General features: G+C 36.5%; 2 protein-coding genes across 2 annotated transcripts; both read left to right on the forward strand.

Moving 5' to 3' along the window:
- The first annotated feature begins 150 nt into the window (after window positions 1-150).
- Window positions 151-9,868, forward strand: arglu1b (arginine and glutamate rich 1b). The gene is made up of 4 exons (XM_048197967.1): window positions 151-735; window positions 2,640-2,865; window positions 5,178-5,261; window positions 8,949-9,868. The coding sequence occupies exons 1-4, from the start codon at window positions 401-403 to the stop codon at window positions 9,111-9,113; spliced, it is 810 nt and encodes a 269-aa protein (XP_048053924.1). The 5' UTR covers window positions 151-400; the 3' UTR covers window positions 9,114-9,868.
- A 1,889-nt stretch (window positions 9,869-11,757) lies between these two features.
- On the forward strand, window positions 11,758-26,506 carry efnb2b (ephrin-B2b). Its single transcript, XM_048197968.1, has 5 exons — window positions 11,758-12,478; window positions 16,094-16,383; window positions 20,830-20,922; window positions 21,318-21,431; window positions 23,190-26,506. The coding sequence occupies exons 1-5, from the start codon at window positions 12,366-12,368 to the stop codon at window positions 23,585-23,587; spliced, it is 1,008 nt and encodes a 335-aa protein (XP_048053925.1). The 5' UTR covers window positions 11,758-12,365; the 3' UTR covers window positions 23,588-26,506.
- The last annotated feature ends 461 nt before the right edge of the window (window positions 26,507-26,967 follow it).

The raw sequence follows: 26,967 nt of genomic DNA on the forward strand, positions 1-26,967 counted from the left end.
GTGATGACTCGGTTGTGAATCGGTTCAGTGAACGAACCGTCCAAACGACTCCCTACAATGAAACTGGCCTCTCATTTTCGCTCCACGCCGGTTGGTGGCAGTAATCGAAGTAACCAAGTGTCGATCGTCACAACATTGCATTCTGGGATCTGAGAACAGCCATCCTCCATCTTGCTTTTTAACCATACAACATAAATGGTACCGTGCAGTTAAAACAATCACGTTGTTATTAAACACTTTATTTCCAAATAAGACTTTCGTGTTCACGATTATTGTCATGCAGTCGCGACTGATTCCTTAAGTGTGTAATTTGGGTCTTGTTTGAAAGCGATCAGGTGCTTTTACTCCGATGTTTTAGAGGTGTTCAGGATACTGCTACTGAACTCTGACGGCGTTTGAAATGGGTCGTTCGCGGAGCCGCAGCTCTTCCCGCTCCAAGCACTCCAAAAACAGTAAGCACAGTAAAAAGCGAAGCCGCTCGCGATCGAGGTCCCGGGACAAAGAGAGGAAGAGGCGCTCGAAATCCCGAGAGTCCAAAAGGAGTCGGAAGAGAGAGTCGCGCTCTCGATCCAAGTCGAACACGGCCACGTCTCGCCGGGACAGGGAGAGAGCCGCCTCGCCGCCTGAGAGAATTGATATTTTCGGCAGGGCGATAAGTAAGAGGAGTGCTGTGGACGAGAAGCAGAAGAAAGAGGAAGAAGAGAAGAGAGCCGAAATGGAAAGACAGAGGAGAATGTGAGTACGCACACTTTCCAAAACGAAAGCTGTCACGGATGTTGCAAGTAGTTAGACATCACCTGAATACTGTGAGCCACATGAGGACCCATACAGAAATACTGTCGCGGTACCATGACGAGAAGAAAGCTACCATGTTGTTTTTTTTTTTTCGTACATATGTCATCGTGTTTTGGAGGACCGTGCAATATCAGTATGTGGGTTTTCAGTCCACAATTCAAAGTACCATCAGATACTGCCATATATATTACATTATTTGAATGATGTTTACAAGCTTATGCAAAGTGAAACTGAGGTGCATGTCTAAAACAATGACTCTACTATTGAACCTTGTCCAAAATATAACCATAATACAATGTATTTTGGGGGTTTGGAGTGAGTGGGTTAACAAAATAGTATTTTTTTTTGCTGTATGTAATTATGCACCAATAAATCTGCCAGGCGGGTTAATTAAATGAATCTGGAATTCTAGAAATTTTGGCCATATTAGTGTTGTCAAAAGTCACAGATGTATATGTTACGCAATGGCCAATCAGAGGTGTTTCCGCTCAACAGCGCTCAAGCGTCACATTTTTTAATTTAAGTACCGACTTGGTATCGAAGTCGGTACTTTTGACAACAATAGGCCAAATAATAACCAAATAAATATTTGAATTTTGATGGGTCAAGGTTTTTAAAAGTGTAAAAAAGCATAATGGAGATATAATTAATTTTGAAGTTTTATTAAGTGTTAACAATGAGATTATGTGGTTTTTATAATCAATTAACACTGCTTTTGTCATTTTTTACAAGATGGACCAAATTTGTCAAGAAAAAAAGTCATTTGTTTTAAACAAAATTTCGGTTTTACCGAATGACAATTTTGGTTTTACCAAATGAAGATATTTTCAATCAATGCTAACAGGCTGATATCTATCTGGCTAGCAAAAGGACAATCAAACATTTTATATTTAATAAAAAATTTTTAAATATTACAACATTTCCATGTTTTATAGCGGTTGCACCGAATGATCTGATGTTTCGGGACATGCATATGAGCAAGTGAGAAAAATTAATTTTTCTAATAGTTAAAAGAGTTAGTTACTTTGCTTCATGACCATGTGACCCTTTGCAGGTGTCTGAATGATGTCACATCCTGTCACATGATACTGACTTGATCCAAAATTGTCCCTTTATATCGGTTACTCCGCATGACATCAATTAAATTCATTTTTTCGGATATTATTTCTCATAACAAAGCAACGACTTCTGCACATAATTTTAAAGCCATTTTGCACTCTGTTGATATATGATGTTATAAAATCATGCCAGAATAAAAAATATATACATTTATTACATTTTAAGATATTTTAATCACAAATGAAATGGCTGTATTGCACTTTGGACGGTTAAACCGAATGACCTTTTGACACTTCAAAATCTTTAAAATCCTTTATATGTAGCAAAATATAATTAAAGCCTTTTGGATTCAATAAAAGAGATCTAGTTGTACTACCTTACATACTTTGAATGTCATAACTTTGTTTTTTATTATTATTAAGGCCTTTGCACAAAAAAACAACCCGTCACGTCATTGACCATGATAATAATAACATCTTTATTATCACTATCATAAAAACAATGAGCAGTCACCATAGTAATTAAGAGATAAATGAGATGTGTAGTTAGTATACATAAAGAAATGTATCCTCAATCCAAAAATTACCATTCAGCATTGATCGCAATGTCAATTTTGGACTTTAAAAAAGCCTATACAAGTAGACCACTACTTATAAGTTGACACTTGGAAGTTGTTGATTTTTCCATGCACAATGACAGATAGCACATGCACTGTGTTTCTTGTTATTTACCTGTCCTGCTTCATTTAATAATTAGGTATATGTTTATAATCCCTTCTTCCTTAGTCGACAGCAGGAGATAGAGGAGCGGCTGATTGAGGAGGAGACGGCGCGGCGCGTAGAGGAACTCGTGGCCAAACGTGTGGAAGAGGAACTGGAAAAGCGAAAGGACGAGATTGAAAGAGAAGTGTTGCGACGGGTGGAGGAGGCCAAGCGCATCATGGAGAAGCAGTTGCTGGAGGAGCTGGAGAGACAGAGACATGCGGAGCTGGCTGCTCAGAAAGCTCGGGAGGTAACTGTGAATGTGAACAGGCGGCACAGAATCTATGTGCTTATTAATGCTGATTAATTGGGTTAGGTTCCTGTAGTTTTGTTGGAATTGGGCCTGTTTCACACCACACACACATGAAAGCAACATATTTAGTAGGAGTGGAGGGGAAAAAAAGCTATTCACATATTCTAATCAATTCATAAATTTCAAAAATCAGTGTTCTAAACATCTGTTAATAACATGATGAAAAACATGATGAAAAACAGTGCAGCACCTGGACAGTTTAGAGAGCGCACATGCTTGCAACGGGGACAAATAAAGCTTACTTGACAACAACAGGCACTATATCAATATTTTATTGAATAGAAAATAACCTTAAATAATGTTTAATTACCGACACACATCAGGATTTTTTTGTACTTTTCTAGATATTCAAAAAATATAATATTTTTTTTGCCAGATATTACAAAAAGAGTGATAACCCTCTGGCCCTCTTCAGTCAGAACTGACTTTTTTTTTTTTTTTTTGCTTCATTGGAACGGGATGACACTTGGTGACTTTTGTTGCATGCTTTTAATCTGAAATATTGCATTTATTGAAAAATAATTCAATAAAAAAATCTGTATTAATTTTAATAAATATTGCATAGCATCATAAAATAATAATCAAAAAATCTTATTGAACAAAAATATTACATTGCTTTTCCTGAAAAAAAACAAACAACAACTTCTGTCTAATTTTTGACTGCAAAGGTACCAAGTGTGACCCAAAAATGAAACGCAATATAATAAACAGACATGGCAAAACTGTACCAGGGAACAAATGGAAACAATATGGTATTACCAATATCCAAAAAAAAAATTAAAAGGCAGGAAATGTAATTTATTATGAATAAAATAGTTCAATATAAAATATCCAGATATTATAAAATGATTTATGAAGTAAAACATTAACAGGAACTTGTAAAATAATAACTTTATTTATGTTTAATTATGAGTCGTATTTAATATCAATCAATTGTTTGCGCAGGCTTTCTTATATATAAGAAGGGGGGTTTAAAGAGCGATAAATTAAAATTCAAAAACAAGTCTAGAATCAAATCTATGCAAATATTGAATCGAAATTTAAGAATCAATTTTTAATTGAATCTTGAGAAAGTTTCACACCCCTAATATTTAGGCATTCAGAATACTGTTCAGTAGGATAAAGGAAATATTCAATATAGTAACCCAGAAATTACATTATTTTCAGTTTGTAGCTGCAGTTTATTTGTTGGAAAGCACAACACAAGCCTTCTGTTGCTTTCCTTGTGGACTGTATGAGTGTGTGGCGTAAAACAGGCCTTAAGGCTCTGATATACTCACAGCGAAGTTCCCTTTCATTCTTCGTTTAGCAGTAAAAAGAAGTTTGGAGCAATATACCGTTAGCAGCTTTACAGTATCAAACATGAAAAACGGTGTCAGTGTCGCTTTCAATTTGAAGTACAACTTCAGTTTCTTCTCTAAAGAGGCTCTCTATGTGTGTTCATGTTTTTACTTGCAAACGTCTGACCTCAATTTTCCACATCAGAGAAGGCGGAGCTTCAGAGCCACACCTTCCTATTACATCACCACGGATCAATGGTAGTTGAAGGTGTTTACCAGCTGGAGTGAAAGTTCGCTTTTTAAAGCTTCGTTTTGGCCTGATTTTGTTCAAAATGACGTTCAGTTCGATTTCGCTTGAAGTATGTCAGGGCCTAATTCCTCTCAAAAATGAAAAGTGAGATTGAATTGTTTTCAAATTGTAGCTCTTATCTCTCACACATCACAGTAGCACTGAGTATGATCGTTCTACCATTCATGTTTCACAGTTTTCTTGAACAAAACGGCTCATGCACAAGTTCCATGAGCTTTTGTTGCTATTCGCCTGAACTTCACTATCCCTCTCAGTTGTTTATGAATAGAAGTGATGAAAGTTGTTCACGCTTCTGTTGCTCCTATACACCATTTGAGCTGACTGCTCCTCAGACGGCACTTCACTGTGTGGCCTTTTTTCTGAGAGTGAGATGTAAGTAGAGAAGTACCGAGAACACAGGTCAGTGGTTTGAAAGAACCTCCCTTGCTGATTGGTGGTACATTATACTATTAAAAACAAAGAACGTATTCCCAATATGACCCTGACTCCTCTAGGAACTTTATTCGTGAGTGAAGGACAAGTTTACTGTAGGTTTATCCATGTCTGGTGAGCTGAATGTATCTTTATTATCTACTCATTTACGTGTTTGCTCAAGTTGTGCCACTAATTTTTATGATTTTGGTCACTATGACTCACATTAAAGCGGTTTGACTTTGCAGGAGGAAGAGAAATCAAAGCGTGAAGAACTGGAGAAAATTCTGGTGGAGAACAACCGCAAGATAGCCGATGCTCAAGCTAAACTGGTATGTGTTGTTTCGTCATGTTTCATTTCATTTAAAAATTTGAAGTTGAGTTGCATATTTGAAACGATGGAACAATTAGTTGAGAACGAATAAAATGCATATTAGAATGGTTTCTGAAGGATCATGTGACACTGAAGACTGGAGTAATGATGCTGAAAATCACATTTTAAAACAAATTCACATAGAAAATATAAAATATTTTTTCACAATATTACTGTCTTCACTATTTTTGATCAAATAAATGCAGCCCTGGTGAGCAGAAGACATTTCTTTCAAAAACATTTTTGAAAATCTTACTGACACCAAAATTAAACAACTTGGCAGTCACACAAATAAATACAACTGAACAAAGATATGACTGAAATAGTGTTTTAAGATTTTCAGGTATAGAAACTAATCAGATTTAAAATAACATTGCACTTTATTAAAAAAAAAATTACATTACAAATGTAGTTACAAAAGTTATTCAATCAAGAAATGTTGTTTGATTTAATGCTATCATAGAGATGGCAGCAGGAATATTAGGCTGCACGGATCCATATATATGCTTTTTCTTTGTCAACTGTTTGTTCACTTAACACATAACTGACTGTGTTTATGAGGATATTTTGACACATTTTTGTGTCTATTTGTCCGTTCAAGTGCAAAAATATGCGGAAGAGAACTCAGTTCAGTATCGTGCACTATTCAGTATGAGAGGTGGCGTTCTGTGCACTCGTTTTGGATGTGTGCGCAGCACAGAAAACTACACATGCTTCAATGGTTTAAAGTCTAATTAAAATGCACACAAAGAAATCAATAAGAGGAATCGAAATTTTAATTTTAACAAGTATCAGATTCTTGACCTTAGCCCTGGGTATACTTTTTTTTCATGCTAAAGTTGTACAAATGAGGGTACTTTCTAACCTCTTCGCTCTTCTCTCGTCTGTGTAGGCTTCCATTGTCGCTGTAGCTTGCATGTGTTCCGGTCTGTTCTGTTTATGCAGTTTTTCCTCAACTATGATTGCCACTTTGTGGATAAACTATTTACTGCAAAAAAAATTTTTTAAATGCGCATGTGCGACCTGTGCGTAAAAGTATGCAAAATCTGGGGTGCGCATACTCTTCTTTTTAATCGCTTTTCGATTCCCAATCCTAGTCATGTTCAGAATTTTCAGATAAAGCAATAAACTCTGTTCTTAATGTCAAGCACCTAGAATCCTTATCTAACCAGCACTCTATTGGCCTGGCTGTCTTCTCATATAGAGCGAATGTCCCCTACACTGTGTAGCCATGTGGAACATTAATGTTGCATAAGCACTGCTTGACATGTTTTGTATTGTGGAGTTCTCTTTCTCAATAGAGAAGTCTTTAAGAAAAAAGGAAACCACACTTCTGGTCCTGATGAATGTAGTTACTAAACAGAGCTTGTATGAGCGATCCTCTCAGTTTCAGGCCATAAAGGTCAAGATGCACCTGTCAACACTTAAAAGTGAACTGACAGATGCGATCTTGCAACTGTCCCTTCTAAACAGTTTTCACAAAATTTGGTTTGTCATATAAATGACTGTCCTACATATTGCAAATGATGATTCGAGATTAAACAGACATTATATTGAATGTCACAGAGCACAGGCTGATTGCTTGAAGCTTTTAATTAAAGCGTGGGACTAGGGATTATACATGTATTTCTTAATGAATTGTGCCAATTCATGCTTACTCATGCATTAATAGTCTTGAATGTTTTGTATTTTATTTATATTTTTTTTAGGGGTTCAAGCGCGTATCGCTGAAGCCCTATTGTAATTGTTAAAATTTCCAAGGATCAGCGTTCTCCCCAAAAAGTGATCAGGCAGAATAAACCGTAAGTCATAGAGACTTGAAACTTTGAGGGCTGGTAGTACTCACACCGTCTACAATGTCACCAAGGCTTGCCTTCATCGGCCTGACGGGGGCGCTACAGCAATGAAAAGTACAAAATCGCTCATAACTCCGAAACCATTATGCGTAGGCTCACGTGTCTTATATCATTGTAATCCTTGGCTCAATATGGTCATTAGGAAATTTCGGGTATTTTGGATTTTTTTTTAAAAAACCTACTTTTGCGAACTAGTCCTAGGTTTTTGGCCCAGTCGGAACCAAACCAGTGCAGCAAGGTTCTCTTGAGTTTGATTTCAATAATTATCAAAAAAAGTTGACATTTTGATTCACGGTCTCTAAGGGCCGCCAAGACGTTTGAAATGAGCGGAACCACTTTTACTAAATAATTTCACCAAACTTGGCACACATATGTAAGAGCTCATTCTGTGGTCGTGTGAAAAAGGATGCGGCAACTGGCCACTTGGTGTCGCTATAACATGGAGAAAAAATTGTCTAAAAAATGGCTATAACTACACAACCCTAAGTCTGATTGACTTGAAAATTTGCCGGCGGCGGCCAATGAAGTTTGAGCAGCTATCAGACAAGGTAAATGGATGCTGATCGGAACGAAGCTTGCTGGGTACGTTTGACTCATGGCCATAGAGGCCTGTGAGAAATTCAAAAGAAAACAGCCACCGGGGGGTGCTTTGCATTTTTCACGTGTATAATGGATTGTATATCACAATCTTTTCGCACTCTCCCATGACATTGATACCACATGCTAGAACTCCTCAATTTTGAGCAAATTTGCTTTTAGGACTGCCACTGTCAATCAAATCATTCTGTAAATATTGGAGATTTTTTCAAAAACCTACTTTCTTGAACTAGTACTAGGTTTTTGGCTCGACTTCGATAACTGTTAAAAAGCTTTATAAACCATATATTTCCTTTGGTAAATTGCCTCTGTTGGCTGTAAATGGACTTTTCCATCTATGAGCGAGATTAAGGCTTGCTAATTAAAACTTACTTTTACGCATATGCTTAAAGGCCTTAAAGTGCTTGAACCCCGATAATCGCTGCTCGCAGCTATATTTTATTAAATAGAATTGCGCAAAAAGTATATTGCATGAACCATAGCCCAAGATGGTCACCATTCCAAGATATAGCGATGCTGTTGGTGGATCAGCAAGTGTTATTTTCGCATTGGGGCTGTCATGACATCAGATTTTTCATTTCAAAATTCATCTTTTTATTTATTTATTGAAGAAGAATCACACCATTGCATACAAAAGGAACAATTACACTCAATGGCAACCATTTTGAAATAACTTCATTCTGTGAATTGATATGATGACTTCACACAGATTATATTAATTATTTTATTTATTATAATTATTTATTATCTTAATAATACTGCTATAAAAATACAAAGAGAAAGAAAATGTATTCCATATCAACAACATAAAGTGCATTAAATATTGTATTATGTCAGGGTTTCCCAAACTGGGGTTTGTGAAGGAACCTGAGTTTAATGAAAAGCTATTAATTGAATCATAAATATAAAGAAATAAGGCTAAAGGAACATTTAAAAAGTATTAGTAGGGATAATCAATAAATGATGAATAATTTACTGCCATTGTGAGAATAACATGTTATCAATATAAAAGTAACTGCAGTCTGATTCCGAGTATTTTAAAACATAATGTAATCTAATTACACGAACTTACTTTTTGGAATCTGATTACATAATCCAGATTACATGTAATCAGTTAGTACCCAGCACACGACACCCCTTATTCACATGTTAATGTTTAGCTCCTAATAAGCTCCTATTTTTCTGTCCTACAGGCAGAGGAACAACTACGAATAGTTGAAGAGCAGAGAAAAATACACGAGGAGCGAATGAAGTTGGAGCAAGAGCGACAGAAACAGCAGAAAGAAGAACAGAAGATCATTTTGGGGAAAGGAAAGTCGAGGCCGAAACTGTCTTTCTCTTTCAAGGCCTCTGAGTGATGAAAACAATATGGCCAGGATTTCTCCAGACTTTCTCCAGACCACCTCTCCGTGTGAGGCGTTTGTGCTGCAGCACAAGTTCTTCTTCATAGGTCTCGTGTGGTGTGTTTCAAATTCTCAGAACAACGGGAACAAACAGTTTGTCAAATTTCCTTCAGTTTTTTTCCCCCCTGTCTGTTTTGTATTGCTGACTCTTGTATAGATAACCTCCACTTGTCCTCCGTGTAGTATCTGCAAACACATTTGGTGCATTGCACAGGTAGGGTTCAAAAAGGGCCGGCCTGACCTGCTTTCTCATCCGGTTTCACTAATTCAAGACCTCAACAGATTTTCCTGGCTGATTCGATTGAAGTATTTTTATTTTTTTAATAGTTTATTCATAGTATAAAGTAATTAGAAAGCAAGATTGGCAGGGAAATAGCTTGAACTGGAAATCCATCCCTCTATTTTGAATGGCACAGACCACTATGATTTGAACCAAGAAGCATCGTAAAACACGAGTATCCTCCTTTTATCATTTTTACTTATACTTTAATAATTGTACATTCAAGAGGTAAAGTGATGCTGTAATAAAGGGTACCTGGTCGTTGCATGTCAGTGTATATGTTAGTGATGAGATGCTTTTAGAGGTGATTGAGTGAAAGGTTGCTGATTGGCCAGAATTTGTGTTTGTGGTCTGGTTAAATATTTGACCCAGTTATCAAGGATATGTCAAGAATCTCCAATAAATCCATGAATGTGTCGTGTTTCTGATATTTATTTGCATATTTGTATTGTGTAGTTTATCAGGATTAAACAATACCAAAGGTCTTCATTAAAAAAAAAAATGCATCTAAAATCAAATTGCAAAAATAAAAAAAAAGTGCATTCGAGATATTTTTTCCTGACACAAAAGCTGGGAGAATCTGGAAGCCACGGGATCAACAATACAAGTGGGTTAACTTTTTTTTTTTTTTTTTTTTACGTCAGGATGTCGGCATCACCTAATGCTTTCAATCCACAGCCTAATTAATAGTTTGTTTGACACCTCTGTTATTTCGGCACAAACGCAAATACACAATTGATTCGCGCTCGAGCGCAGGCCAGACGATGGAAGTGCAAACGAATCTCACTTTAACACCACTCGACATCCAATTATCTCTTACCTGTTATTTTTTCCTTTTGGTTATTGTCCAAACACTCAAAGGACAATAAACAAAAGTTGCCCGAGCCGTCGAACTCTCTTGACTTCTCTCAGGTAGTATTTAAGGTACAGTGCGCAATTTCAGCAAGGCAGCTTTTTTTTTTCTTTTTAACATTAAACGGATGATGAATAGCTGACACTCCTGTGAGTAATACAGATTTTAAAGACTGAGGTTTAGCTACGTGACTAAGAGGATTAGGTTCGTGGGAAATGCCTTTAGTACAAGTTTAAATTAAAATAAAAGATTAAGCATAAAAAAAAAAGATGAATCATTTCATCTCGGACACAACGCCACATTCGCGCGTTTACACTAAGCCTATTTTCAGTGTATTTCTGCATCTTGTTTGTGTGTGCAGGGGTGTATGTATATATATATATATATATATATATATATATATATATATATGTATATATATATATATATATGTATATATATATATATATATATATATATATATATATATATATATATATATATAAAATATACACAGATACACGCCCCCCCCCCCCCCCTTAAGGACTGTCATTTTTCTTTCTTTCCGTGAAACAAGCCAGAATAGCTATCATAGTTTTAGTGACAGTTACATTAATTATAAACCAAGTTCAAAAAATGTCCAGGGTTTTCATGTTATTAGATTTTTAACAAAAAAATAAATTTGAAAAATATTGTTAGCTGATGCTAACTGGCTAGTTAACTTGCTGCCTGGTGCTAACTTGAGGTAATTTTTAAATATAAAGTCCAAATATTTCTATTGAGCCAACTAGTTCGATTACATTTGGTTGAAAAACAAAGGATTTGATGTTCAGACCAGAATAACTACAGTAATTATTTTAGTGGGAAGGGGGCGTTTTACCTCACAGACTGTTTGGGAAAAAAAGGTCATTCAGAAAATATAGTTAGATTTTTCATAAATAACACTTACTCCCTATCTACAGGCTTTAATAATCTCATGGTGTTCTACCAAACTATAGCTTTAAAACACTTTTTTTCTTACTGCTGAAAATTAGATATTTTACAATGAAACCGTTTTCTTACAGGTATATCACCAGTGTAAGCTTCACTGTAAATACTTCTACATCACTCTTGTCTATGTAGTCCATATTTGCAACAAAAATGTATCAGTAACAGTAGGGGGTCGTTTTACCCCAAGGGGGCGTTTTCACCCACTCTATCCTATTCATGAAAATACGTATTTTTCCCCATAAAACTTACCTTAATGCTCAGTTATCTTATGGCTTTAAAGTCAACATAACATGCTCGAATATCTCTAAGGATAAAGATGTGCCTCAGTCTGCTAACAGTCATTGATAGGACGAATTGTTAAATTATTTTTAATTTAACGTAGCCTATATATTTTTTAAATGAAGTTCACTGAGGCCCTCTAGTGGGTCGCGGCCTCCCGGCTGAAAACAGTTGTATTTCGATCATTTGGTTGCCGTTTTGCACCTCAGCCTAATGATTAATATAGCAGTAGGCTACAGTTTCCAGACTTCTGTTTAGTCTCCTTCAATTCGACTAGGTGTCACTCATTTCGCGTCATCCAATCGAGAGTGACGTGGGCGGGGTCTAACGGCAACATTGGGTTGTCCTAAGAAGTCTCTAAGCACGTCTTGAGGCCACTCCAAGACTGGCAGAGTTGAATGCAAAGACGAAGAACAGGAGAAGCACTGATGCTGCCTTTAGATTTGAGCTCAGTAACATCCGAATTTTAGAGCTATGCTGATATTCCACGGAACCTGCAGTACTTTACTGTTTTCTCTACATTCATAAGAAGTGTAGACACTGCTTCTCAAAGGATGCATATTAAGACATTTTAATGTCTAAAGAACCCGATTGCATGGATTATCAACCGCTGTCCGGCTATTTTGTTAAATTTGTTCTATAGAGTGCTAGTTGCGAAGGAGCTGTTATTTTTGGAGGTCTTATCAAATAAATTGTCGTTTCCAAATAAAACCCGTTTTCATCAGAAGAGAGCGCCCAACAACATCGGATTCTTCTCGCATTAGTGCCTGTGGATCTCCCACTTGTTATAATCAGATTTGGACTGGTGAACTCTTTTTACATCGCAATGGATATAACTATGTGGAGTTATATATTTGGTCTTTTCGTGGTTGCTTGTCGAGTAAGACTGGCTCGATCAACAGTTTTAGAATCAATATATTGGAATACTTCGAACACCAAGTAAGTACACTTATAAATAAAGGCTGCATGGCAAGCAGCTTTAACATTTATTCTTCTACACAAACTAAATCTATTTTGTTACGCGTGATTATTATTATTAATATTTGTACGTAACCTAATTGTGAATATAGCTTACAATTCTATATAGTGGGTATAAATGCCAACGTGACTGCTATCTATTAAATCAACCACTTGTAATTCTCCATTTGATACTAGTACTTTACTGTATCAATAGTGACACATAACGCGATTCCATTATAACTAGTAGCCTAACAAATTGCAAATTGCAAATTGATTTGACTTCGAATTATATGGGGTTCTGGGTTTCAGAGTAACTACCATTTCTGACAATAGTGTCTAGTCCGACTAGTTACAATTGTTATCTTTCTAGTTGCAGTAGTGTTTTCATGCTAGTTATTCGCCATAATAGCAAGATTAAAAGTGTTAATAGTAGAAAATGGAATACATGCTTATGTCTATTAATAAACAAGTAGTACAACAAGAATATGACAGAAATAAGTTCTAGTACTCAATGAATAGTTACCAGTTGAACACATTTCCCCATATAATTCAAAGACTAAAATATGTACTGGAACTTTAAATAATCAATATGCTGATTGGTAGGAAAGAACCTATAATGTAACATAATTAATCTCCAAAGTTAATGCAAAATATTCAGCTAAAAAGGGTACTTGAAGGTGTAGTGAAGAACCTTTCATTTTAAAAGTGTATCTGTGATTACACAGTTGTAATTTGTTGATTTCTCCATTGATTTTTATTACCATGTCATAGTCATTTAAACACAAGACAGCCCACTAAACATATTCGTAATCCATGGCATTTTGTTGGAGGACCACCCACCTTTCCAGACTGCAGGGTATTAGTTACAATGATGCTTTATTGGCAGTAACATTGAGATGCAAGTACTTTCATTTGCAGAATCAGGCTGAATGGAAATCACTGTATAAACTTGTTGGGCTATCCTTTACAGCTTTGTAGATGTTACTATTTGTAAGTGTTAATTTAAGTGTCATTTAAGCAGTTGGCCTATGCGCGCCCTATCAAAAATTGTAGGTAAATGCAATGTTTTGCATAAATGATATGGTGAGATTGTACCCTGGTATTTGCTGAGGAAAAGCTGAGAGCAATCAAACTTGTGGAGACCTTACATCATGGTTAATATCGTGCAAGAGTGCTGAGCCACAGTCTAAATTTAGGACTGATTATAAGCTGAGAAATGTTAAAATGAAGAGTGGATTACAGCCTCTCGCTGATTGCCACGGAGAGATCTGTTGCTTGAGCACTGTGAAGCATGTCTCCAAAGTCTTATGATAATTGTGCATCTGTTCCTCAGCACGCCATTGTGCGTCAGGACAAATAGTCTCAGTTTGTTAAAAGACATGGAAATGCATTTAACTAGAGTAGCTACCACTTTCTGAGGTGTTTTCTCAGCTGCCAAAGTAGTCTATATACTCTCTTCCTGCCATTGGGAGGTCTTGCCAATTGGTCAACTTACCTGAAAACATTTCACCAAACATGCACTTAGAATTTACATTAGTTTTTATGCATTTTTATTCCACCATCTGATCGCTCAAGTGAATCTAGTTGCCTTGGGAGCTTCGTGGCTGTTTCTTCACAGTGGTGAACCTGTATTCAAATAGATCAGTTTTGTTTAGATGCAGGATAACGTTCTTTTAAGATGCTAAGCTGTGGTGCGGCAGAGCTTTGCCGCGGGTTGTAATCGGTTTTCATGAGTTCCAGTAGCTCTGTGGGTCATCTTTGTCACAGAGCTTTGGAGACAAAAGGTGCGCTGGGATGAAGGCACTGTTCACCCCCGTCCTGGTTTGTTCTCCACACAGAAGTTGGTACGGCAGGGGGCGGAGGAGGGGCACTAAAGCTTCCTGTCTTCTCAGGACCCCCAGCAGAACCTCGAGGGTCCCTTTCTTAATGACTTTATGAGGATGGAAGGGACTCTTTTATTCTGCCTTATGGTGTTTTTAGGGGAAGTGAGAGTGAGAGCATGTCTAACTTTGTTATGGTAGATTTAAAATATAAAGGGATACACCCAAGTCTGTTTGCAATAGAAATTGCGTGTTTAATGAGAAACCAAGTTAATCTGAGAATCTGCAAATAATTGAAAGAAACGCTTTTACAACAAGTGAACATTGTAATAGGAGCTGTAGTAGGGTTGTAATAAACACTGAGGGCAGAGAAAGGACTTCCAGTGAGCGGTCAGGAGTGAGCGATTGTTAATTGTGCAAATGCATTACAGAATAGAGAAGTATGTAAAGGAGGGGAAAAAATAAGGAAGACTACAAAGTTGCAGACATTAGTCAAAAAAAAAAAAAAAAGTGTAAGTAAGCCAAGGTCCCAAATGCTTTAGATTCATTTGCATTCTGCTTCAAGAAAGAAGTCTGAAAATTAGCCAAAGGAAATTGCTTGTCTCAATCCATTTCAGTCAGTTGCTTGTTTAACAATAAATGGAGGAGGCAGACAAATTTGTGTAATTTAACCAAAGATATTTAGAAAAATGTCTCTTTTGTATGCCATACAGTGAAAGTCAGTGGGGTCCAATGTTGTTTTGGAATACTTGAACTATCCCAATCTAGTAGAATTGATACTTAAAATACACTATTGAAGCCAGTGACCCTTTGGTTAAAGAGTTAGTTCACCCAAAAATGAAAATTCTGTCATTATTTACTCTCCCTCATGTCGTTCCAAACCTGTAAGACCTTCGTTCATCTTCAGAACACAAATGAAGATGTTTTTAATTAAATCTGAGAGATCACTGTACGTCCATTGACAGCTACGCAACTACTACTTTGACGCTTCAAAAAGTTCATAAAGAGATCGTGAAACTAATCCATATGAATTGAGTGATTTAGTCCAAATTCGATCACTTTATATGATGAACAGATGTAATTTAGGCTTTTATTCACATATAAACACTCATCAACATCATCAGCTGTGGTAAACGGAAGCTCAAGCATGTTCGCTTGACGTACGAGAACCAATGAGGTTCATTCTCATGTTATGCATCGCGTTTGAGCTTCCGCAAGAACCAATTAGGTTTGTTCTCATGCATCAAGCAGGTTCGGTTGAGCTTCTGTTTATGTTTGCCGATCATTGTTTATATGTGAATAAAAGCCTAAATTCAGTCTGTTCATATTAGAAAATTTGGACTAAACCGCTCAATTCATATGGATTAGTTTTATGATCTCTTTATGAACTTTTTGAAGCATCAAAGTGGTAGTTGTGTAGCTGTCAATGGAGGGACAGAAATCACTCAGATTGAATTAAAAATATCTAAATTTGTGTTCCGGAGATGAAAAAAATGATGAACGAACAACATGAGGGTGAGTAATTAATGACAGAATTTTCATTTTTGGGTGAACTAACCCTTTAATTGAATTACCCAAAGAAACCACCAGATACAGATGCTTTTGCTTTGAGGATAAATTTATTAGACATCCAAACATGATATATTTTACATTAACTTCAAAGTTCTCATGCTTAATTGATTAATAATTCATTACTAAGCATGCTAATCATTAAGCTTTTTCCCCCTATTTCTGTAACTCTATAAGATAATTAACATCCCCTTGTTCCCTACAGGTTTGTTCCAGGAAGAGGTGTAGTACTATACCCTCAGATCGGAGACAAAATGGACATTGTGTGTCCAAGAATCAAGCCAGGCTCCACTGAGCAGATGAACATTGAATACTTCCGGGTCTATCTTGTTCCCAAAGAACAATTGGAGACCTGTAGTGTTACTAAAGGCGACATGTTACTGCTCAACTGTGACAAGCCGGACCAGGACGTGAAGTTCACCTTCAAATTTCAAGAGTTCAGCCCCAACCTGTGGGGCCTGGAGTTCTTCAAAGGGAAGGACTATCACATCATCTGTAAGTTTATTTCCAATGCTTACTCAAGAATTCACCTCAGGTGCTGATTCATGATCGGTTTTCACCTCTGTTGCCAGCTGGGAGACTGTGTAGAAGGAGCCAAATGTAGAACTGATCCCACCCGTGGGAATTTCAGCCTCCGGCATTGTCTCCCAAGATATCTTTTCCGTCTTTTCGTCTGGGAAGGCGACTGACTAGTGTAACCCTCCAAAAACAATGAACAAATCAAGTTTAGAGTTAATGGAAATGTGTTAAATCCGTTGGCAAGTGTATTCACCACAAAGATAAAGATATTTATGTTCATTAATCATTATATTGTTTAGCTTGCTTATTTTAGTTTTTCCCCAGGCCTATTTTTCCCTGTGGAGAGGAAAATGTCTCAAGTCTGAGATGTTCTCTGTGAAGCAAGTCTTGTTGATGGATGTTATTAGTATCATTCAACCACTTCGGAAAGGGGTTATCGTTCAGTTTAGCGTGTTGATCTCAGCCCCTTTTCAGATGGCACATTCCTTAATGGCCGTTTATGTGATTTTAAGATTTACACGCTCTAAATCCCTCAAGCCCTTGCCAGTATGAGACGGATCGGTTTGATGTGATTTTTTAAGGCAGCTTGGCCTGCAGCCCGAGGGACACGGATATCTGACCTAAATGATTCTAAAGAGACTTACCTCTGTGTCTGAGTGTGTGTGTGTGTGTGTGTGTGTGTGTGCGTGTGCGCAAATGTCAGAACATGTGCATGTAACTGTGATGTGTGTGAGAGTTGACAAAAAGAGTCGAAGAGAACATTTTTTTAAAAACTTTTTTAAAGGCATTTTGGAAAGTCTTGACATGCACTAACCTTTTTTAAAGAAAATAATAGTTTTATTCAGCAAGGATGCATTAAATTAATCAAAAATGACAGTAAAGACATTTATAATGTTACAAAAGATTTGTGTTTTAAATAAATGCTGTTCTTCTGAACTTTCTAGTCATCGAAGAATCCTGAAAAAATTTATACATTTATACATTAACATCAATAATAATAAGAAGAAATGTTTTTTAAATCAGTGTATTAGAATTCTTTCTTAAGGATCATGTGACACTGATGATGCTGAAGCATCACAGGAATAAATTACATTTTAAATATTTGAAAATAGAAAAATTGTAGGCTATAATAATATTTAACAATAGTACTATTTTACCGTATTTTTGCTCAAATAACTGCAGCTTTGGTGAACATAAGATCTTTGAAAACATTAAATAATTGTTCTGCAGTTTATATTTGGTACTAGATATTAGTTTCCTATCAATTTTAGTTTCTGGAGAGACTTTAAGGTTTCATAATAATGAATATTTCATTTAATTAATTGACTTTTGGTACAGTAAGTTAAGAAATGTAAATTTACTACATGTGGAAGTAATTGGTAAACAAGGACATGTGCTCATAAGGCTTAAATAATATTTTATATGACTGAAACAAGCTGTCTACATTATGAATTTCTATGTCATACATATTTACAGTGTAGATTTAACTGGAGACTTAAAAATAGGTTAAATTGCATTTATATGTTGTATATCAATGTATCAGCCAATAAAAATGTAAGAAATTTGGCGCAACCACTGAATATTTGCGCAATCAGTGCAACTTACAACAAATAATTAGCATTTCCTCTAGACATACAGTCAGACAGCATATGGTTCACTGCGGATATGTGGTTAAAATATGATCTCTATGATAGTTGGATTTCTTAATGTTTGCTAAAAGCTAAAAAAACCCTCATAACATCTGCTTGGACACACTTGTTTTATTGTGTGCGCACAACTTCAGTTTTCCACCTCCACTTTGTTACTCCGTCGCTGGCTTGAGCTGCGCTGGCCCGAGGCTCTGAATGTGCTTGTTGTGGTTAGGAAATGAGCGGGCTTCATTCAAGCCGAAGAGTCGGGTCACATCTAGAGCGGCCGCTGCAGATGAATGTGGGAATGGTTGTAGGGAACTGGGACATGTTGGGTAAAAGCTCGCTCGCTCGCTCTCTCTCTTCCCCCTCTGTTTTTTCCCTCTCGTTTGCTTTCTCTGCCCACCCTCCCCACTCTCTTGCCCTTTCACTTGCTGGTCACTCAGTTCTTTCTGTGCCCTAAGCAGTTTGGAGGGGAAGTCCATTTGTTCATGTGGGATTGGTCTTAATCCTCGCAGTGAAAGAGAGATTACGGCCCAATGGAATTCTTTAGCTCTGCTATCAGAGGACCCAGCATGGGTGCCCAGGCACAATAGCGTTTAAATCGTTCGACCAAGCCACTCCACTAGCCGAGGATTGACGGGCAAAGCAAATCCTTGATATTCTGTGATAATGATGTGAAAAGGCTTTGGTAATATGCTTAGTTTCTGTAAAGTTCAAACCTGTTTGATTACATTGGGTTTATTACTCACAGCATGAGGGTTGTCTAAATTAGCGTGCACGTGAGTGCGTGCGCGCCCCTCTTAATGCTTTTCGTAAGGATTTACCAGCAGCAAACAAATGCAAGCTTTTAAGAAGCTTTGCCGTGCTGCAAAACTGTGATTTTTCTCTTTGTGTGCGGCAAGCTAAACCTTCACCTTCTGCATGCATGTACACATTGACTGATGAACATGTGACTCAAATGTCCGCAAGGAACACTTTAAAGGTTTTAAAGCACCTGCGAGAGTACACATGTGGAAAGTTGACCCGGTCATAAACTAGCTCACTTAGTGCCACTAAACCTTATATGGCCAAATTCATCCAGAAGACTGTAAGAGAAATGGGCCTCGAGGGGAAAGAATCATTTGGTGGCGTGGAAGAGTTTTTAAGATGGATGATGGGCTTTTAAATATTCAGCATCAGAAATGTAAGCTAATAAATGTTGAATGGGTGACTTTCACAAAAAAGGGGGAAAAAAGAATCCTAGAATTTCTATTCCATTAGAAAATTTAAACAAAATGTTACTATTTTAACACCCATATTGTCATCACTGTAATTCATGCAGATGTCTCACTTTTTTGTTATTCTCATTATTCTTAATGTTGATTCTTAGTAGATCCATATTATAATCAGCAATAATAAAACATTTTATTACTGTATCTCAACATCAACACAGAAACTAATGTGTAAATACAAATATAATTACACACCAAATAGAGCTGCACGATTGAGAATCATGTTTTTTTTTTTTTTTTTTTTTGTCAAATAGAGATCACGATTCTCATCCGATTCTGAATAGACAAAATAACATGTAATTTACTATAGGTTCTGACAAAATATTAATTGCAGCAGTCTATTTAAAATGTTTAACTTTATTTATTTATTTATTTATTTTTTATCTGTTTGAATGAATGATTCAATGACTCACTCATAAAGACTTAATTACTGGATGAATCAGCGTTTTTTAACAAATCTCTTGAACGAATGATTCAATGACTCACTCATAAAGACTTCATTACTGGATGAATCAGCGTTTTTTAACAAATCTCTTGAACGAATGATTCAATGACTCACTCATAAAGACTTCATTACTGGATGAATCAGCGTTTTTTAACAAATCTCTTGAACGAATGATTCAATGACTCACTCATAAAAGGCTTATTCGAGATGCATCGGCACTGCGCTGCGGTCGTCATATAACATCAAAGTACCGCGAGAGTGATTGGAGAGTATACGACTCCTTATGCTTTTGAATCGCTCTCTTGTTTCATTAGTGGATGAATCAGTGTTTTAGAATGAATCTCTTGAATGCTAACAGTCATTGTAAATTAATTGCCTAAATTATTACATTATTTGCTAACTGCATTCTTTAAATTGTAATGTTGACATGCATTCTCTGTAAAGCTGCTTTGAAACGATATATATCGTGAAAAGCGCTATACAAATAAATGTGAATTGAATTTAACGATTCAATGTCTCACTCTTAAAGACTTCACTTGCTTCATTACTGGATGAATCAGCATTTTTGAACGGATCTTTTGAATGAATGATTCAATGACAAGTCAATTTTTTAAAAATCACTTGTCGCCACCTACTGGTGTATCGATGTAATGATACAATCTTTATTTGAAGTTTCGCATTACTTTCAAAAGGTGATTTGCTCTATTTTGATCGCTACCGTAGACATCAGTGTTTATATCTGAAATTTAAACTTTTATCCCAATACTTTTGTGATAATTTTAATTAATGTAATACAGAGATAATGATATAATAAGATATACCTATATATGACAACGGCTCTCTTTGGCTCAGTTTAATAAGATTGTGTGGGTGTTTGAATCTAGATTGAGATCTTTTAACGATTAATCATACAGCTCTAATACTGAATATATTATTATTATTGATGCATTATAATTACAATTGAATGTGCTTAATGCAAAAATGTCTCATCCAAATATTATCCATGTTCTTGACGGGTTTTGTTTTGAATAAAATTATAACAATGGCTAATTCATATTTTCCTCCTCTCTTTCAGCCACATCCAACAGCACGTTTGAAGGTTTGGACAACCATGATGGCGGTGTTTGTAAGACCAAATCCATGAAGCTGGTTCTGAGAGTTGGACAGAGTGAGTACCACCCGCAATCTTTCTCTCCATACCTGCACCTGCAACGATGAAGATCACTGCTTCCAGAACAGTCTTTCATGTCACCGGTCTTGTAGTGGGTGTCCATGCTAGTGTGCCTCAGCGTGTAATTGAAATGTCATGTGAGCTTGTTTCCTATGGCTATGCCAGCTGTCCCTTCTTTGGGCTTGTGGGGAGATGCTTGCAGCTTTACGCCAATTCATTAAATTCTCTCTCAAAACCTGGGGCATAATGCCTGGAAGCCAAAAAGATGTAAGGGTGGTCCGATATTATGTTCAGATCAGTTTTTCAGTTCGATGAACATTTCGTACTGCTTTGGCTCCACTAGTGATTTTAGTTGCTGGCTATAAATATTTAATTTTCTATTTTGTTTTTAGGTCCTACAGATTCATTCTCAGCAAAAAATCATCCCACAAGATATCCTCCGAAATACCCTGACAATAAGGACCAAAGCACCTTCAGCAAAGAGAACGATGTTGTCAGCAAAACTGGTAGGTGTTATTGATGTATACGAGGGGAAATATCACTAAATCATAAATTATGCAATTCATATTTCACCCCAAAATCAAAAGAAAAAATATACATAATAAAATAATTAAATGTTATACTTAATATATAGTAAAATTAGGGCTGTCAAAATGAACGTGTTAACTCATGCAATTAATTTTTTCAGTTTAACGCGTTAAAAATATTTACCGCAGCATCTGTTTTTCCCGTCATCCTTTGGCTAGCGTTACATTATATGATCACGTTGTCATTCATTCAAGTGTGATAAAACACAAAAAAGTAAAATCTGTACTGGAGCGCTGTCTGTGAATCTCCCGTCTGTGTGACAGACACACACGACTCATGCCAAAAGAAAGCCGCTTCAGATAGCGCTTGAATGGACAAAAACACACAAAATTATGCCAAAATGCTCGTTTTGTTGAGTATGCTCGCAAGCACAGTTAAATGATGTCTTAAATTGACGTAAAGAGAAAATGTTTAGCAGATCCGCGTCATGTGTGTCAGGTCTTAAAGTGACAGCAGCCTAATAAACTGCTGCTGTCTGTCGTTAATGTTGATAAAAGAACAAAAGACAAAGAGAAAATCACTCACTGCTCTTGACTGAATAACTTTTGTAGCTTTAATAAGGATTATTCTATATTTAATTTATTATTTATGCAGTGAAGACTGTGAAGTGTTTAAAACTTTATTCAACCTTTATTCTACCTGTTAGACCTACCTAACAATCTTAAAGCGCTGTTTATAAGGTTATATGGATCAAAAACAATGAAAACAATCATTTTTTTGTGCATTTTGACAGGGCAAGTAATATCAGAATTGGTCTGACTGGGCCAATAGAAAAAATCAAGCCCTGATATATGAGCATAGGTAAATGTGAGATTTATTATAATGTTTTTATGTGAAAATTGTTTTAAGTTCTCTTAAATTAAAAGTTGTTATATATTTTAAAACCTAATAAATGTTAAAATGTATAGCTTTCAAACAAATGTAATGCTAAATGGTTATATTTAATGGTTAAAATTGAAATTTCATAGAGACATCAGTAGCAGTATTGGTATCGGCAATGGCTTCTTTCATAAAAATATGCCATTAAACATTTGTGAAATATAGGCTACTGTCTTTATGTCGTTTCTACATTAATTTGGAGATTAAATGTGAAATTATTACAATATAAAAATGTATTAAAATATTTAATGTTTAGAAATTATTAACAGAAAAATGTGCGATTAATTAGTAAATTGTTTTAATCAATTGACAGCACTAAATAAAATACAAATAAATGTAATATAAATAATGAGGATTAATGACACAATGCAAAAAGTCTTTAAAAAAATTAGTCCTAAAATTAAATCTTTCTTTTGATTTTGGTTTGACCCAGATACACAGTATGCCAAATGTTAATACATCTCAGATGTCAAATGTTTCTTCAATTTTAAACAACAAAGAGTAAATTTGGAGGGTGTCTGACCATTTTCAGCCCTTTTTTTGTATGACAATGGATTACGGATATTCAAAAAATGACAAAAGACTAAGTAAAACCTTTTGGATGTAAAATAATTACACTTTTTGTGTATGTATCAGGTGCTGATTTATGTAAAAATAAAATAAATGAAGCACTGCCAATTTAGTGTGGACTTGCACGTCCTAACTTATGATGTTAAATGATCTGGATACTTCACTTTGGCTATCATTTTGTTTAAGAATAAACTACATCTGATCATAAACTCATTCTCGTTCTCCAGACTCCACACAGAATGGTGAGGCCGGTGGGAAGAGCGGCGAGTCTGTAGGATCCGCTGGATCTGAAGTAGCCCTGTTCGCTGGTGTTGCATCTGGTGGAGTCATCTTCATCATCATCATCATCGCTCTTGTAGCACTGCTGCATCGGCGTCATCAGAAACACTCGGCGCAGTGCTCCGCCCAGCTGCCGTTAAACACGCTGCCCAAACGCGGAAGTGCCGCCAGTGGCGGTAGCAACAATAATGGCTCCGAGCCCAGTGACATCATCTTTCCACTCCGGACCTCGGGAAGCATGTACTGTCCGCACTACGAGAAGGTTAGTGGTGACTACGGACACCCAGTCTACATCGTCCAAGAAATGCCACCACAAAATCCTGCAAACATTTACTACAAGGTTTGACAGAGCATGGAAAAGCTACGGACGCTGGAGAGCCGACCGGCGTTGTTTTTGATGATGGACGTCAGTGTTTTGGTGCCATTGCCATTATTTAGCCCTGTTGGCTGGATGCTAGAAGGGCTGAAGTGCCGTCTAGTTCAGAAGAACTCATTTGTTGTTGGTCTTGAGGTCTGATTCTGGATTAGATGCTGGTGCACATGGGAATTCGCTCTTCTGTTTATACCTTGACATGGGAAACTGATGACTTTTCAAAGCGCAGAACAAATCATGAGCTGCAAAATCATGCTGAATAAACATCTCATGTGAAGAATACTTAGGAAAATACAAGACTGTTTTTTTTATTTATTGCTTTTTGATTGTTTTTATGTTTCTCAACTCCCAGATCTTGAAAATCGAACTTTTTAATGCACGAGAAGAGGCCTTGATTCCTGTACTTTGCAGTTTTTCGATGTCTGTCGAGTCCATCCGATGTGATTTAGGATGTCTGCATCCCAAAGCTGGCCTGATGGATGCATATTACATATCAGTTCAGACATTTGTGGCCCTTATGCTGTTGATGTGTGAGCCGGTGTGGTCCAAAACGCATGTGGTTCTTTTATCCCCATTTGCTTATAACTTTTCAAACATTTATTCAAACAGCAAACAAACAAAACTAAAGATCAACATACAGAAAGATTCTTTGTTGACTTGGTGATGTAAATACAATAGCAGAGCATTGAAATTATGCTCCAAGTTATGTTTTCTATGAATCTGAACATTGCTCGTCCATTACGTTTCATCATTGAATGTTCAAGCCATTTTGTTAAAATACTTCAGGGGTTTACTGCAGCAAAGAAGCGACATGTTGGATATAATGGATTTGCTTATTTTTTAAAATCTTGCATTTGTTAAACTTGTTTGTTGGTTCTAGCCAATAGTGTGTTGAGGAAATTTCACATTCCAGATGGCTGACAAGGTTGAACGAAATGATTCGCCATAGTCGCTTGTGCTGCTCTCTCTCGCTCTCTTTCCTTTTTTGCTTGAATGAATGAATGAATGAAAAGTTCACAAAATGTTTTCTATTGTTCAAATAAAAAAAAGTGGCCTCTTACTCAAAACAAATCTCGACTCAATATCTGAACTGTTAGAAAATCATTACTAAATAATCATTAACTGCAAATCCTTCCCAGCTAACACCATTTACGTAGTTTATTGGTACTTTTGGGTTAATTCATGACCAATCGACAACGTAACTAAGACGCTGCATGCTTGTAATTTCTTTTGAGCTTTATTTTTAATGATGTGATAAACAGCGTGCATCGCCACATTTGCGCGTGCCATTGAAGAGAGAGCGCTCTACAGCTGACAGGACCGGAAAATTCGCTTTTTCTGAGAATTTTTTTCATAACAAGTTACGAAAATAATGTTAGAATAATGCCACATCTCATCTGACCGCAGATAGAGTATCAGGACAACCAGTGGCGTTGCATAACTTTGTTTTAAAAAGTGGGCGGGACAGAAGTGGGGGGTTAATTTATCAACATAAATTAATGTTTAACGTAACTTACATCTACTATAATACAATATATTGTTAGTCACGAAATTGACCTTTTGCATAGACCCGCCCCCTTTTAGTTACTGTTGCTTTGTTGGACAAGCAGTGCCAATTTAGCGATTTTGTTGCTAGATTTAGCGACTTCCCTGCCCCTTTTAAGATTTTTTTCAAAAGCCTAATTTAGCAACTTCTTGGACAAACCTTATCTAGATTCCATGACTCGCCCACTGATCTACTTTAATATTAAAATAGGTAAGTGGACTCGCCAGTATGACAATATCTAGCGTCATATAAAGACCGGTTTTAGCCACTTCCAACTGAAAGCAATTGGCAACACACATGGCGCTCTCACACCACACATCATGTTCTCACAGAATGAAAAACATCACAGAGCAAAGAGGACTGACAACACATCAACAGAAAAGACAGTACAGGTTAATTTTGGTATGAAACAAATTAAATCTCAGCTTTCAAATTTTGGAATTTGTTGTACCTTTTGTCGCTCATTAATGTGTCATGACAGATCGCTGCGTTTCAGTTCAAGCGGCACATGAACCAATCATCTCCTACCATTTTTTAAGTTCATGTCCACTGACGTTAATTTATTAACTCTCCTGTATGGTTTGTTTGACGGACAATCTTGGCGTCATGATTGGTCAGATCATCTGTCAATCAAACTCCCGGCAAAGGGTGAATTTCATGTCAGTGAATAAATACATAGAATCACATAAAATGCTCATCTGACTTAATGGTCTGCTGGTAGATCTTTTAAGCATGTCAGCAAGGTTCTGGGTTATAATCCAGAATAAAACTTTCATGCACGTCTTTTAAAATAAAAGTCTCGCATCAGAAAAACATAGAATTACGTTTTGTTGTTGTTTCTTTGACTGACCCACCAGTTGAGAAACACTGAGATAGAGATATTTTCAATAATTTCACTTATATTATTCACATTTATGATGCAACATCTTTTTTCTTTTGATTTTGGGGTAAAATGTGATTTGTATAATTTATGACTTACTGAGATCTGCCCTCATATGCATCAATACCTACCAAGTTTTACTGATATTCAAGCAAAAATCAGAAACAAGATTGTCCAATGGTGACCCACGAATTGAGAAAAACTGAGATAGATCTATTTTTGATAATTTCACTGATATTATTCGCATTATTTTATGCAACATGTTGGGTTTTTTCTTTTGATTTTGAAACATGATTTGTATAATTTATGACTTATTGAGATGTGCCGTCGTATGCATCAATAACTTACCTACACTGTAAAAAAGAAATGTTTAAAAAGTAAGTTACATGGTTGTAACTTACATCCAGCCTAAAAAATACAGTTTTTTGTCATGATTCGAGCGTTTGGATAAAACATTTATAAGACAGCTGTTGTCAGATTTCATTGGTGATTTCAAATATGAAATGTAATCGTACGGTTGGCGAACAGTTTTGGACAATTTGATGTTTCCCCATTCAAAGAGATAGGGCATGATGCCCAGGATGCCCGAGAGGCGTTTCAAAGATGGCCGCCGAGTGAAATGACTTGTCTTAAAGGGACTTTGAAGAAACTCAAAATATTATATTATCTGAACCACATTAATCACCTAAGTTGATTTGACAAAAGAAACAAGGTTGTGATAAGTCATGAAAATATTTTTTTTACAGTGTACCAAGTTTGACTGATATTCAACCAACTTCAGGGCAAAAATCAAAAACAAATCAGAAACAAGACTGTCCGAACGTTGTCCCTGGCGACCACTTAGGAAGCACATACCATTTGGCTTGATTTCCAGATGACGCATTGGGTCACAGGACACTCAGAGCTCTCCCACGGTGGGGAGTGTAG

Source organism: Megalobrama amblycephala, linkage group LG7 (assembly GCF_018812025.1).
Source record: "Megalobrama amblycephala isolate DHTTF-2021 linkage group LG7, ASM1881202v1, whole genome shotgun sequence".
NCBI lineage: Eukaryota > Metazoa > Chordata > Actinopteri > Cypriniformes > Xenocyprididae > Megalobrama > Megalobrama amblycephala.